The 12,500-nt window shown below is 39.4% G+C and overlaps 1 protein-coding gene across 1 annotated transcript in view; it reads right to left on the bottom strand.

Moving 5' to 3' along the window:
- Positions 1-1,092: 1,092 nt before the first annotated feature.
- mrps27 (mitochondrial ribosomal protein S27) overlaps positions 1,093-12,500 on the bottom strand; it is a gene marked incomplete at its 5' end in the record, with an annotated part of 17,026 nt that continues 5,618 nt past the window's right edge. Inside the window, 3 exons of the mRNA XM_079826290.1 lie at positions 1,093-1,413; positions 7,343-7,483; positions 9,803-9,962. Of these exons, the coding sequence (XP_079682416.1) occupies positions 1,189-1,413; positions 7,343-7,483; positions 9,803-9,962 (526 nt within the window). The 3' untranslated portion in view covers positions 1,093-1,188. The remainder of the gene's footprint in view (positions 1,414-7,342; positions 7,484-9,802; positions 9,963-12,500) is intronic.

The raw sequence follows: 12,500 nt of genomic DNA, 5'->3' as shown, positions 1-12,500 counted from the left end.
AGTGAGTCATTTAATCATTCACTCAACCGATTCATTCAGGAACAAAGCGTTTGACTCTCTCAAGTACTAACACACACGTTTAGGAGGAGTTTGACTCTCTTAATGAGTGAGTCATTTAATCATTCACTCAACCGATTCATTCAAACAGCTGATTCATTCAGGAACAAAGCATTTGACTCTCTTAATGAGTGAGTCATTTAATCATTCACTCAACCGATTCATTCAAACAGCTGATTCATTCAGGAACAAAGCATTTGACTCTCTTAATGAGTGAGTCATTTAATCATTCACTCAACCGATTCATTCAGGAACGAAGCATTTGACTCTCTTAATGAGCGAGTCATTTAATCATTGACTCAACCGATTCATTCAGGAACAAAGGATTTGACTCTCTTAATGAGCGAGTCATTTAATCATTCACTCAACCGATTCATTCAGGAACAAAGCATTTGACTCTCTTAATGAGCGATTCATTTAATCATTCACTCAACCGATTCATTCGAACAGCTGATTCATTCAGGAACAAAGCATTTGACTCTCTTAATGAGTGAGTCATTTAATCATTCACTCAACCGATTCATTCAGGAACAAAGAATTTGACTCTCTTAATGAGCGAGTCATTTAATCATTCACTCAACCGATTCATTCAAACAGCTGATTCATTCAGGAACAAAGCATTTGACTCTCTTAATGAGTGAGTCATTTAATCATTCACTCAACCGATTCATTCAGGAACAAAGGATTTGACTTATTTTTATTTATATGTTAACTTCAACACTTATAACTAATAATTTTGACTGTTATAATTTTGATGTTTTAAGTAATAATTTTGTCATAATTTAGTTTTTGTGTCATAATTTTTCAGTAATAATTTGTGCCAATTCACGATTCTCTGATGCACAAAGTTGATAAGAACAGCATTTATTAGAGATAATCTTTTGTAGGATTATAAATGTGACTTTTGCTCAGTTTAATGATCAGATAAACGAGCAGGAGACACAAATGTTTAGTGTAAATCTGTTACTTCACTGCGTACAGTATGAAAGGACAGACTAAATATGAGTATTTTCATTGTTTATTTATACGGTTCAGATTTACAGGGCGTTGAAAAAGAATCCAAATAATATTAACACACAAAGCTTTATCTCGATCTACCCAACCAAAGACAATAAACATGACACACAATGGTCAGTGGGCGGCCGGCTGCTTCTTCAGACGGTTCTTCTCTCTGGTCTCTCTCTCTCTCTGAATGAGCTGCAGTCGCTCAGCCTCCCACACACACACCGTCCGCCGGTACTGGGCCAGATCCGCATCCTCAGCGGCCCCCAGCGCCTCACGGGTCAGAGCCGACACCAGAGCCTCCAGGCCCCTCGGGTCCAGCTGGTCCTGGGCCAGAAGACGCTCCTTCAGCTCCTGCAAAACATGCACAAATCAGCCCTCTCACATACAACAAGCACTAACACACACGTTCAGGAGGAGTTGAGTCATTCGCTCAACCCATTCATTCAAACAGCTGATTCATCCAGGAACTGAGCATTTGACTCTCTTAATGAGCGAGTCATTTAATCATTCACTCAACCGATTCATTCAAACAGCTGATTCATCCAGGAACAAAGCATTTGACTCTCTTAATGAGCGAGTCATTTAATCATTCACTCAACCCATTCATTCAGGAACAAAGCATTTGACTCTCTTAATGAGAGAGTCATTTAATCATTCACTCAACCGATTCATTCAAACAGCTGATTCATCCAGGAACAAAGCATTTGACTCTCTTAATGAGAGTCATTTAATCATTCACTCAACCGATTCATTCAAACAGCTGATTCATCCAGGAACAAAGCATTTGACTCTCTTAATGAGTGAGTCATTTAATCATTCACTCAACCGATTCATTCAGGAACAAAGCGTTTGACTCTCTTAATGAGAGAGTCATTTAATCATTCACTCAACCGATTCATTCAAACAGCTGATTCATCCAGGAACAAAGCATTTGACTCTCTTAATGAGAGAGTCATTTAATCATTCACTCAACCGATTCATTCAAACAGCTGATTCATTCAGGAACTGAGCATTTGACTCTCTTAATGAGCGAGTCATTTAATCATTCACTCAACCGATTCATTCAAACAGCTGATTCATCCAGGAACAAAGCATTTGACTCTCTTAATGAGAGAGTCATTTAATCATTCACTCAACCGATTCATTCAAACAGCTGATTCATCCAGGAACAAAGCATTTGACTCTCTTAATGAGTGAGTCATTTAATCATTCACTCAACCGATTCATTCAGGAACAAAGCGTTTGACTCTCTTAATGAGAGAGTCATTTAATCATTCACTCAACCGATTCATTCAAACAGCTGATTCATCCAGGAACAAAGCATTTGACTCTCTTAATGAGTGAGTCATTTAATCATTCACTCAACCCATTCATTCAGGAACAAAGCATTTGACTCTCTTAATGAGAGAGTCATTTAATCATTCACTCAACCGATTCATTCAAACAGCTGATTCATCCAGGAACAAAGCATTTGACTCTCTTAATGAGAGAGTCATTTAATCATTCACTCAACCGATTCATTCAAACAGCTGATTCATTCAGGAACAAAGCATTTGACTCTCTTAATGAGAGAGTCATTTAATCATTCACTCAACCGATTCATTCAAACAGCTGATTCATCCAGGAACAAAGCATTTGACTCTCTTAATGAGTGAGTCATTTAATCATTCACTCAACCGATTCATTCAGGAACAAAGCGTTTGACTCTCTCAAGTACTAACACACACGTTTAGGAGGAGTTTGACTCTCTTAATGAGTGAGTTATTTAATCATTCACTCAACCGATTCATTCAAACAGCTGATTCATCAAGGAACTGAGCATTTGACTCTCTTAATGAGTGAGTCATTTAATCATTCACTCAACCGATTCATTCAGGAACAAAGCGTTTGACTCTCTCAAGTACTAACACACACGTTTAGGAGGAGTTTGACTCTCTTAATGAGTGAGTTATTTAATCATTCACTCAACCGATTCATTCAAACAGCTGATTCATCCAGGAACTGAGCATTTGACTCTCTTAATGAGCGAGTCATTTAATCATTCACTCAACCGATTCATTCAAACAGCTGATTCATCCAGGAACAAAGCATTTGACTCTTAATGAGTGAGTCATTTAATCATTCACTCAACCGATTCATTCAAACAGCTGATTCATCCAGGAACTGAGCATTTGACTCTCTTAATGAGCGAGTCATTTAATCATTCACTCAACCGATTAATTCAGGAACAAAGCATTTGACTCTCTTAATGAGAGAGTCATTTAATCATTCACTCAACCGATTAATTCAAACAGCTGATTCATCCAGGAACAAAGCATTTGACTCTCTTAATGAGTGAGTCATTTAATCATTCACTCAACCGATTCATTCAGGAACAAAGCGTTTGACTCTCTCAAGTACTAACACACACGTTTAGCAGGAGTTTGACTCTCTTAATGAGTGAGTTATTTAATCATTCACTCAACCGATTCATTCAAACAGCTGATTCATCCAGGAACTGAGCATTTGACTCTCTTAATGAGCGAGTCATTTAATCATTCACTCAACCGATTCATTCAAACAGCTGATTCATCCAGGAACAAAGCATTTGACTCTTAATGAGTGAGTCATTTAATCATTCACTCAACCGATTCATTCAAACAGCTGATTCATCCAGGAACTGAGCATTTGACTCTCTTAATGAGAGAGTCATTTAATCATTCACTCAACCGATTAATTCAGGAACAAAGCATTTGACTCTCTTAATGAGAGAGTCATTTAATCATTCACTCAACCGATTAATTCAAACAGCTGATTCATCCAGGAACAAAGCATTTGACTCTCTTAATGAGTGAGTCATTTAATCATTCACTCAACCGATTCATTCAAACAGCTGATTCATCCAGGAACTGAGTATTTGACTCTCTTAATGAGTGAGTCATTTAATCATTCACTCAACCGATTCATTCAGGAACAAAGCATTTGACTCTCTTAATGAGTGAGTAATTTAAACAGTCACTCAACCGATTCATTCAAACAGCTGATTCATCCAGGAACTGAGCATTTGACTCTCTCAAGTACTAACACACACGTTTAGGAGGAGTTTGACTCTCTTAATGAGTGAGTCATTTAATTACTCACTCAACCGATTCATTCAGGAACAAAGCATTTGACTCTCTTAATGAGTGAGTCATTTAATCATTCACTCAACCGATTCATTCAAACAGCTGATTAATCCAGGAACAAAGCATTTGACTATCGTAATGAGTGAGTCATTTAATCATTCACTCAACCGATTCATTCAGGAACAAAGCATTTGACTCTCTTAATGAGTGAGTCAATTAATCATTCACTCAACCGATTCATTCAGGAACAAAGCATTTGACTCTCTTACTGAGCGAGTCATTTAATCATTCACTCAACCGATTCATTCAAACAGCTGATTCATTCAGGAACAAAGCATTTGACTCTCTTAATGAGTGAGTCATTTAATCATTCACTCAACCAATTAATTCAGGAACAAAGCATTTGACTCTCTTAATGAGCGAGTCAATTAATCATTCACTCAACCGATTCATTCAAACAGCTGATTCATTCAGGAACAAAGCATTTGACTATCGTAATGAGTGAGTCATTTAATCATTCACTCAACCGATTCATTCAGGAACAAAGCATTTGACTCTCTTAATGAGTGAGTCAATTAATCATTCACTCAACCGATTCATTCAGGAACAAAGCATTTGACTCTCTTACTGAGCAAGTCATTTAATCATTCACTCAACCAATTAATTCAGGAACAAAGCATTTGACTCTCTTAATGAGTGAGTCAATTAATCATTCACTCAACCGATTCATTCAGGAACAAAGCATTTGACTCTCTTAATGAGTGAGTAATTTAATCATTCACTCAACCGATTCATTCAGGAACAAAGCATTTGACTCTCTTAATGAGTGAGTCATTTAATCATTCACACAACCGATTCATTCAAACAGCTGATTCATCCAGGAACTGAGCATTTGACTCTCTTAATGAGTGAGTCATTTAATCATTCACTCAACCGATTCATTCAAACAGCTGATTAATCCAGGAACTGAGCATTTGACTCTCTCAAGTACTAACACACGTTTAGGAGGAGTTTGACTCTCTTAATGAGTGAGTCATTTAATTACTCACTCAACCGATTCATTCAGGAACAAAGCATTTGACTCTCTTAATGAGTGAGCCATTTAATCATTCACTCAACCGATTCATTCAAACAGCTGATTCATCCAGGAACTGAGCATTTGACTCTCTTAATGAGTGAGTCATTTAATCATTCACTCAACCGATTAATTCACTCAACCAATTCATTCAGGAACAAAGCGTTTGACACTCTTAATGAGCGAATCATTTAATCATTCACTCAACCGATTCATTCAAACAGCTGATTCATTCAGGAACAAAGCATTTGACTATCGTAATGAGTGAGTCATTTAATCATTCACTCAACCGATTCATTCAGGAACAAAGCATTTGACTCTCTTAATGAGTGAGTCAATTAATCATTCACTCAACCGATTCATTCAGGAACAAGGATTTGACTCTCTTACTGAGCAAGTCATTTAATCATTCACTCAACCAATTAATTCAGGAACAAAGCATTTGACTCTCTTAATGAGTGAGTCAATTAATCATTCACTCAACCGATTCATTCAGGAACAAAGCATTTGACTCTCTTAATGAGTGAGTAATTTAATCATTCACTCAACCGATTCATTCAGGAACAAAGCATTTGACTCTCTTAATGAGTGAGTCATTTAATCATTCACACAACCGATTCATTCAAACAGCTGATTCATCCAGGAACTGAGCATTTGACTCTCTTAATGAGTGAGTCATTTAATCATTCACTCAACCGATTCATTCAAACAGCTGATTAATCCAGGAACTGAGCATTTGACTCTCTCAAGTACTAACACACGTTTAGGAGGAGTTTGACTCTCTTAATGAGTGAGTCATTTAATTACTCACTCAACCGATTCATTCAGGAACAAAGCATTTGACTCTCTTAATGAGTGAGCCATTTAATCATTCACTCAACCGATTCATTCAAACAGCTGATTCATCCAGGAACTGAGCATTTGACTCTCTTAATGAGTGAGTCATTTAATCATTCACTCAACCGATTAATTCACTCAACCAATTCATTCAGGAACAAAGCGTTTGACACTCTTAATGAGCGAATCATTTAATCATTCACTCAACTGATTCATTCAAACAGTTGATTCATTAGGGAACAAAGAATTTGACTCTCTCAAGTACTAACACACACACACACGTTTAGGAGGAGTTTGACTCTCTTAACGAGTGAGTCATTGAATCATTCATTCAACTGATTCATTCAGGAACAAAGCATTTGACTCTCTTAATGAGTGAGTCACTGAATCATTCATTCAAATTACTTTTTCACTCAGGAACTAAACATTTGATTCTCTGATGAGTGAGCCATTTAATCATTCACTCAACCGATTCATTCATAAAACTGAGCATTTGACTCTCTTGAGTGAGTCTTTTAATCATTCATTCAACCGATTCATTCAAACAGCTGATTCATTCAGGAACAAACCATTTGACTCTCTTAATGAGTGACTCATTGAATCATTCATTCAACCAATTCATTCAAACGGCTGATTCATTCAGGAACTGAGCATCTGACTGTGAGACACTAAATCATTCATTCAACCGATTCATTCAAACAGCTGATTAATTCAGGAACAGAGCATTTGACTCTCTTAATGAGTGAGTCATTGAATTATTCATTCAAAAGATCATTCAAACAGCTGATTCACTCAGGAACTGAGCATCTGACTGTGAGACACTGAATCATTCATTCAACCGATTCATTCAAACAGCTGATTCATTCGGGAACGGAGCATTTGGCTCTCTTAATGAGTGAGTCATTGAATCATTCAAACGGCTGATTCATTCAGGAACGGAGCATTTGACCCTCTTAATGAGTGAGACACTGAATCATTCATTCAACCGATTCATTCAAACAGCTGATTCATTCGGGAACGGAGCATTTGGCTATAATAATGAGTGAGTCATTGAATCATTTAAACAGCTAATTAATTCAGGAACAAAGCATTTGACTCTCTTAATGAGTGAGTCATTGAATTATTCAAAAGATCATTCAGGAACGGAGCATTTGACCCTCTTAATGAGTGAGTCATTGAATCATTCATTCAAACGATTCATTCAAACAGCTGATTCATTCAGGAACTAAAAATTTGATTCTCTAAATGAGTGAGTCAAGCTAACCTTGAAGCGGCTGATGTACTCTGGTAGTTTGAGTCTCTCCAGCTGATCCTCCTCATCCAGGAGTGTTTCGGAGTCGCTCGCTGAGATCTGTCCATCCGAAATCACTGACAGATCCTGCAGGATCTTCTCCACATGATCCAGCTGAAAGCACAGAGAGGCTTCAACACACATTTGCGTTTATTAAACTCTTAATATAAACTCTCGCCTTTATAACGGACGCCCAAAAGTTTAATTAAGTGGCGCGTAAATGTGCGTCCCATTTGAACTCTATAGAGAATGCAGGAAAACACTACAGACAAAGTCCAACATGAGCCACTAAATGACTGATAAAAGAGGGGAAGCATCATCCTGCACGCTTTATAAACTCCTGATGACCACATTTACTAGAGTTTATCACGTTCTGTTGTATTTATTGTGCTAAAAATTGACTAGTTGTAGAATTTATAATAGATAATCAGTTAAGGGAATAGAATTAAAGGGTTAGTTCACCCAAAAATGAAAATTCTGTCATTAATTACTTTCCTTCATGTGGTTGGACACCCGTCAGACCTCCGTTCATCTTCAGACACAAATGAAGATATTTTAGTGTAAATCTGATGCTCTGAAAGGCCTCCATTGGCTCAATGCACTTTACACTCTCAAGACGTCGTTACAAAGTCCATCTCACTACAGTGGCTCTACAATAACTTTATGAAGTGAGCCTATAGTGAAGTTTTAGTGCACAAAAAAACCCTAAATAACGACTTATATAGTGATGACGATTTCAAAACATGGCATTATGAAGCTTCGAAGCATTATGAATCAGTGAGTCGATTCAGCAGTTTGGAGCGTTATGAATCAGTGAGTCGATTCAGCAGTTTGGATTCAGCGGTTCAGAGCGTTATGAATCAGTGAGTCGATTCAGCTGTTCAGAGCGTTATGAATCAGTGAGTCGATTCAGCGGTTCAGAGCGTTATGAATCAGTGAGTCGATTCAGCGGTTTGGATCTCCAAATTTCAGCAGTTTGGCGGTTTGACACGCGATCCGAATCATGAATCGACTCACTGATTCATAACGCTCCAAACTGCTGAATCGACTCACTGATTCATAACGCTTCGAAGCTTCATGATGCCGTGTTTTGAAATCGTCATCACTATATAAGTCGTTATTTAGGGTTTTTTTTGCACACAAAAACTATTCTCGCCGATTCATAAAGTTATTGTAGAGCCGCTGTAGTGAGATGGACTTTGTAACGACGTCTTTAGTGTCTTTTAAGGGTCTTGAGAGTGTAAAGTGCATTGAGCCAATGGAGGCCTTTCAGAGCATCAGATTTACACTAAAATACAAGCGGCAACCTCCCGCAGTTTCTCTTGAAGCCAATACGGAAGTGCCTCAAACTGCAATTCATCAACTGGCCGCTAGGGACAGGATCCAGAAGGGAGCAGAATCTCATTGAGCCCCATGTTAAAATGGTCAACTTTAGAGCAGAATAAAACATGTTTACAGCCTGGTACAAATTGTGCTTTTGGTCTATACGGCTCATTTTGCCCTTCATGACAACTGTGAGGGGGGTGAATGTTTTTATAGCTCATTCGTTTACATTATATAAAGCCTTAAAGTTCTGCATAATTAAGGGCGTGGCCACTTCGAGTGACTGGTGGATAGCCATATATCTGCTGTCTGTTAGTCATCGCGTCACTTAAGCTCCGCCCACGTCCCGCCTTTTTGCCCATTTTCTGTTATCCGGGAGTGACGCGCGATGACGCGCTGCCAAGATGGCAACGGCCACCATTGCGCTTCAGAACGGCTCATCAGAATCCTATGGGTGACGTCACGGACACTACGTCCATATTTTTTTACAGTCTATGCTAAAATATCTTCATTTGTGTCTGAAGATGAACGGAGGTCTGACGGGTGTCAAACCACATGAGGCTCAGTCATTAATGACAGAATTTTAATTTTTGGGTGAACTAACCCTTTAACACTAAAGATGTATATCTGTGGCATGTTGTAGCTTTAGTTTCTAACGGTGCTGCTATTTGATTAGAAAAAAGAAAGAGAAAAGTGAACATTGACCTGCATGCTAATGAGAAGCCGTCAATGGTCTTTGTAAATAAACCTTATTGTAACAAACGCTATAGTTAAACAATTACAAGAACTATATGTTCGTTTAAAGGCTGAGTACAAGTTAGAAAGAGCTTGGACCTTCTTGAATTATTGACTAAACAATCCCAGATAACCACGCCCACAACAAAGCCCCGCCCCCTCTGGTGAGTACCGCCCCTTTATTTTCCCACTTCAAGCACTGAGTGAGTTCATATAAAGCGTCTCTTCTTTGAAATCCTCCTAATCGACTCCTCAAGAGTGTTTATCTTCGGGGATCTCTAACATGTACTTCAAGAGCTCAACTGACGTGGATTCTCTGTAAACGTTTCCCTCAGAGCAGATAAATGTGTAACATCCGTTATCTGAGATACTCACAACTTCCTCTGATAGCTTGACGTCTCTGAAGTCCGAACACACGGCGTCCATGACGGCCAGGGCTCGCCCAAGATAACCCGCGGTCCAGATCAGGGGCAGCTCATGAAAGACGGCGTGGATTCCTCTGGACAGCTCCACTTTCCCTGCACACACACCAGCGCTTATGACCAGAAATCCCTCTAAACTATTGTTCTTCTCCATGAGCCGTCACTCTTGCGGCCTCATTTACATAAATCACATGATTGACAGGTTTGCTGTAGTGAGTTACTGGGATTGGCAGCATTATTAAAGGGTTAGTTCACCCAAAAATGAAAATTCTGTCATTAATGACTGACCCTCATGTGGTTGGACACCCGTCAGACCTCCGTTCATCTTCAGACACAAATGAAGATATTTTAGTGTAAATCTGATGCTCTGAAAGGCCTCCATTGGCTCAATGCACTTTACACTCTCAAGACCCTTAAAATACACTAAAGACTAAAGTTACAAAGTCCATCTCACTACAGCGGCTCTACAATAACTTTATGAAGACGAGAATAGTTTGTGCGCAAAAAAACCCTAAATAACGACTTATATAGTGATGACGATTTCAAAAATCGACTCCCTGATTCATAACGCTCTGAACCGCTGAATCGACTCACTGATTCATAACGCTCTGAACCACTGAATCGACTCACTGATTCATAACGCTCTGAACCACTGAATCGACTCACTGATTCATAATGCTCTGAACCACTGAATCGACTCCCTGATTCATAACGCTCTGATCCACTGAATCGACTCACTGATTCATAATGCTCTGAACCACTGAATCGACTCCCTGATTCATAACGCTCTGATCCACTGAATCGACTCACTGATTCATAACGCTCTGATCCACTGAATCGACTCACTGATTCATAACGCTTCGAAGCTTCATGAGGCCGTGTTTTGAAATCGTCATCACTATACAAGTCGTTATTTAGGGTTTTTTTGCGCACAAAAACTATTCTCGTCACTTCATAAAGTTATTGTAGAACCACTGTAGTGAGATGGACTTTGTAACTTTAGTCTTTAGTGTCTTTTAAGGGTCTTGAGAGTGTAAAGTGCATTGAGCCAATGGAGGCCTTTCAGAGCATCAGCTTTACACTAAAATATCTTCATTTGTGTCTGAAGATGAACGGAGGTCTGACGGGTGTCCAACCACATGAGGGTGAGGAATTAATGACAGAATTTTCATTTTTGGGTGAACTAACCCTTTAACTAGGGATGCAATAATACAGTTAGTCCACGGTTCAATACATACATCAGTTTTTAACCACGGTTTTCGGTTCGGTTCGGTTCTGATGGCTTGTCACATACATTTGTTGTTAATCTATTCTTAGGCGACAGGAACAGCAAGAGGTTAAGGAGAAAAAAGACTTTTTTATTGCAATACTCTTTCTTTATTTTAATTAAAAGAATTGAAAAACCTACCTTAAACTTAACTTTATTTTAAAAAAACCCTTGTATTCCTAGTGTATTGTATAATATAAAATAAATATATATAAATATAAAGATTTACACTGGCAGCTCAGAGCAGTACAGCAGCATTAAAGTATGAAATTGAATGAATACATGTAAAAATAAAACACTACAGACTTCACTATAAAATATGCATTAATTCTTAGCTGTATTAGTTCTTCAGTCAAGAGCAGTGAGTGATTTTCTCTTTGTCTTTTGTTGTTGTATTAACATTAAAGGGATAGTTTGTTCAAAAATGAAAATTCTGTCATCGAGAAATGAATACAGGTTTGAAACAATATTAGAGTGAGTAAATAATGACATCATTTTAGAGGTGAACTGTCCCTTTAAGGACGGCGTGTTCACTATAGGCTGCGCTACTGTCCCTTTAAGGACAGCGTGTTCACTATAGGCTGCGGTACTGTCCCTTTAAGGATGGCGTGTTCACTATAGGCTGCGCTGCTGTCCCTTTAAGGACGGCGTGTTCACTATAGGCTGCGCTACGGTCCCTTTAAGGACGGCGTGTTCACTATAGGCTGCGCTGCTGTCCCTTTAAGGACAGCGTGTTCACTATAGGCTGCGCTCCTGTCCCTTTAAGGACAGCGTGTTCACTATAGGCTGCGCTGCTGTGCCTTTAAGGACGGCGAGTTCACTATAGTCTGCGCTGCTGTCCCTTTAAGGACAGCGTGTTCACTATAGGCTGCAATACTGTCCCTTTAGGGACGGCGTGTTCACTATAGGCTGCGCTGCTGTCCCTTTAAGGACAGCGTGTTCACTATAGGCTGCAATACTGTCCCTTTAAGGACGGCGTGTTCACTATAGGCTGCGCTCCTGTCCCTTTAAGGACAGCGTGTTCACTATAGGCTGCGCTGCTGTGCCTTTAAGGACGGCGAGTTCACTATAGTCTGCGCTACTGTCCCTTTAAGGACAGCGTGTTCACTATAGGCTGCAATACTGTCCCTTTAAGGACGGCGTGTTCACTATAGGCTGCGCTGCTGTCCCTTTAAGGACAGCGTGTTCACTATAGGCTGCGCTGCTGTCCCTTTAAGGACAGCGTGTTCACTATAGGCTGCGCTACTGTCCCTTTAAGGACAGCGTGTTCACTATAGGCTGCGCTGCTGTCCCTTTAAGGACGGCGTGTTCACTATAGGCTGCGCTATTGTCCCTTTAAGGACGGCGTGTTCACTATAGGCTGCGCTGCTGTCCCTTTAAGGAC

The sequence above is a fragment of the Gobio gobio genome (genome assembly GCF_949357685.1).
Source record: "Gobio gobio genome assembly, chromosome: 10".
Classification (NCBI taxonomy): domain Eukaryota; kingdom Metazoa; phylum Chordata; class Actinopteri; order Cypriniformes; family Gobionidae; genus Gobio; species Gobio gobio.
Note: the sequence above shows the minus strand (reverse complement) of the source record. Positions and strands in the feature narration are given on the sequence as shown.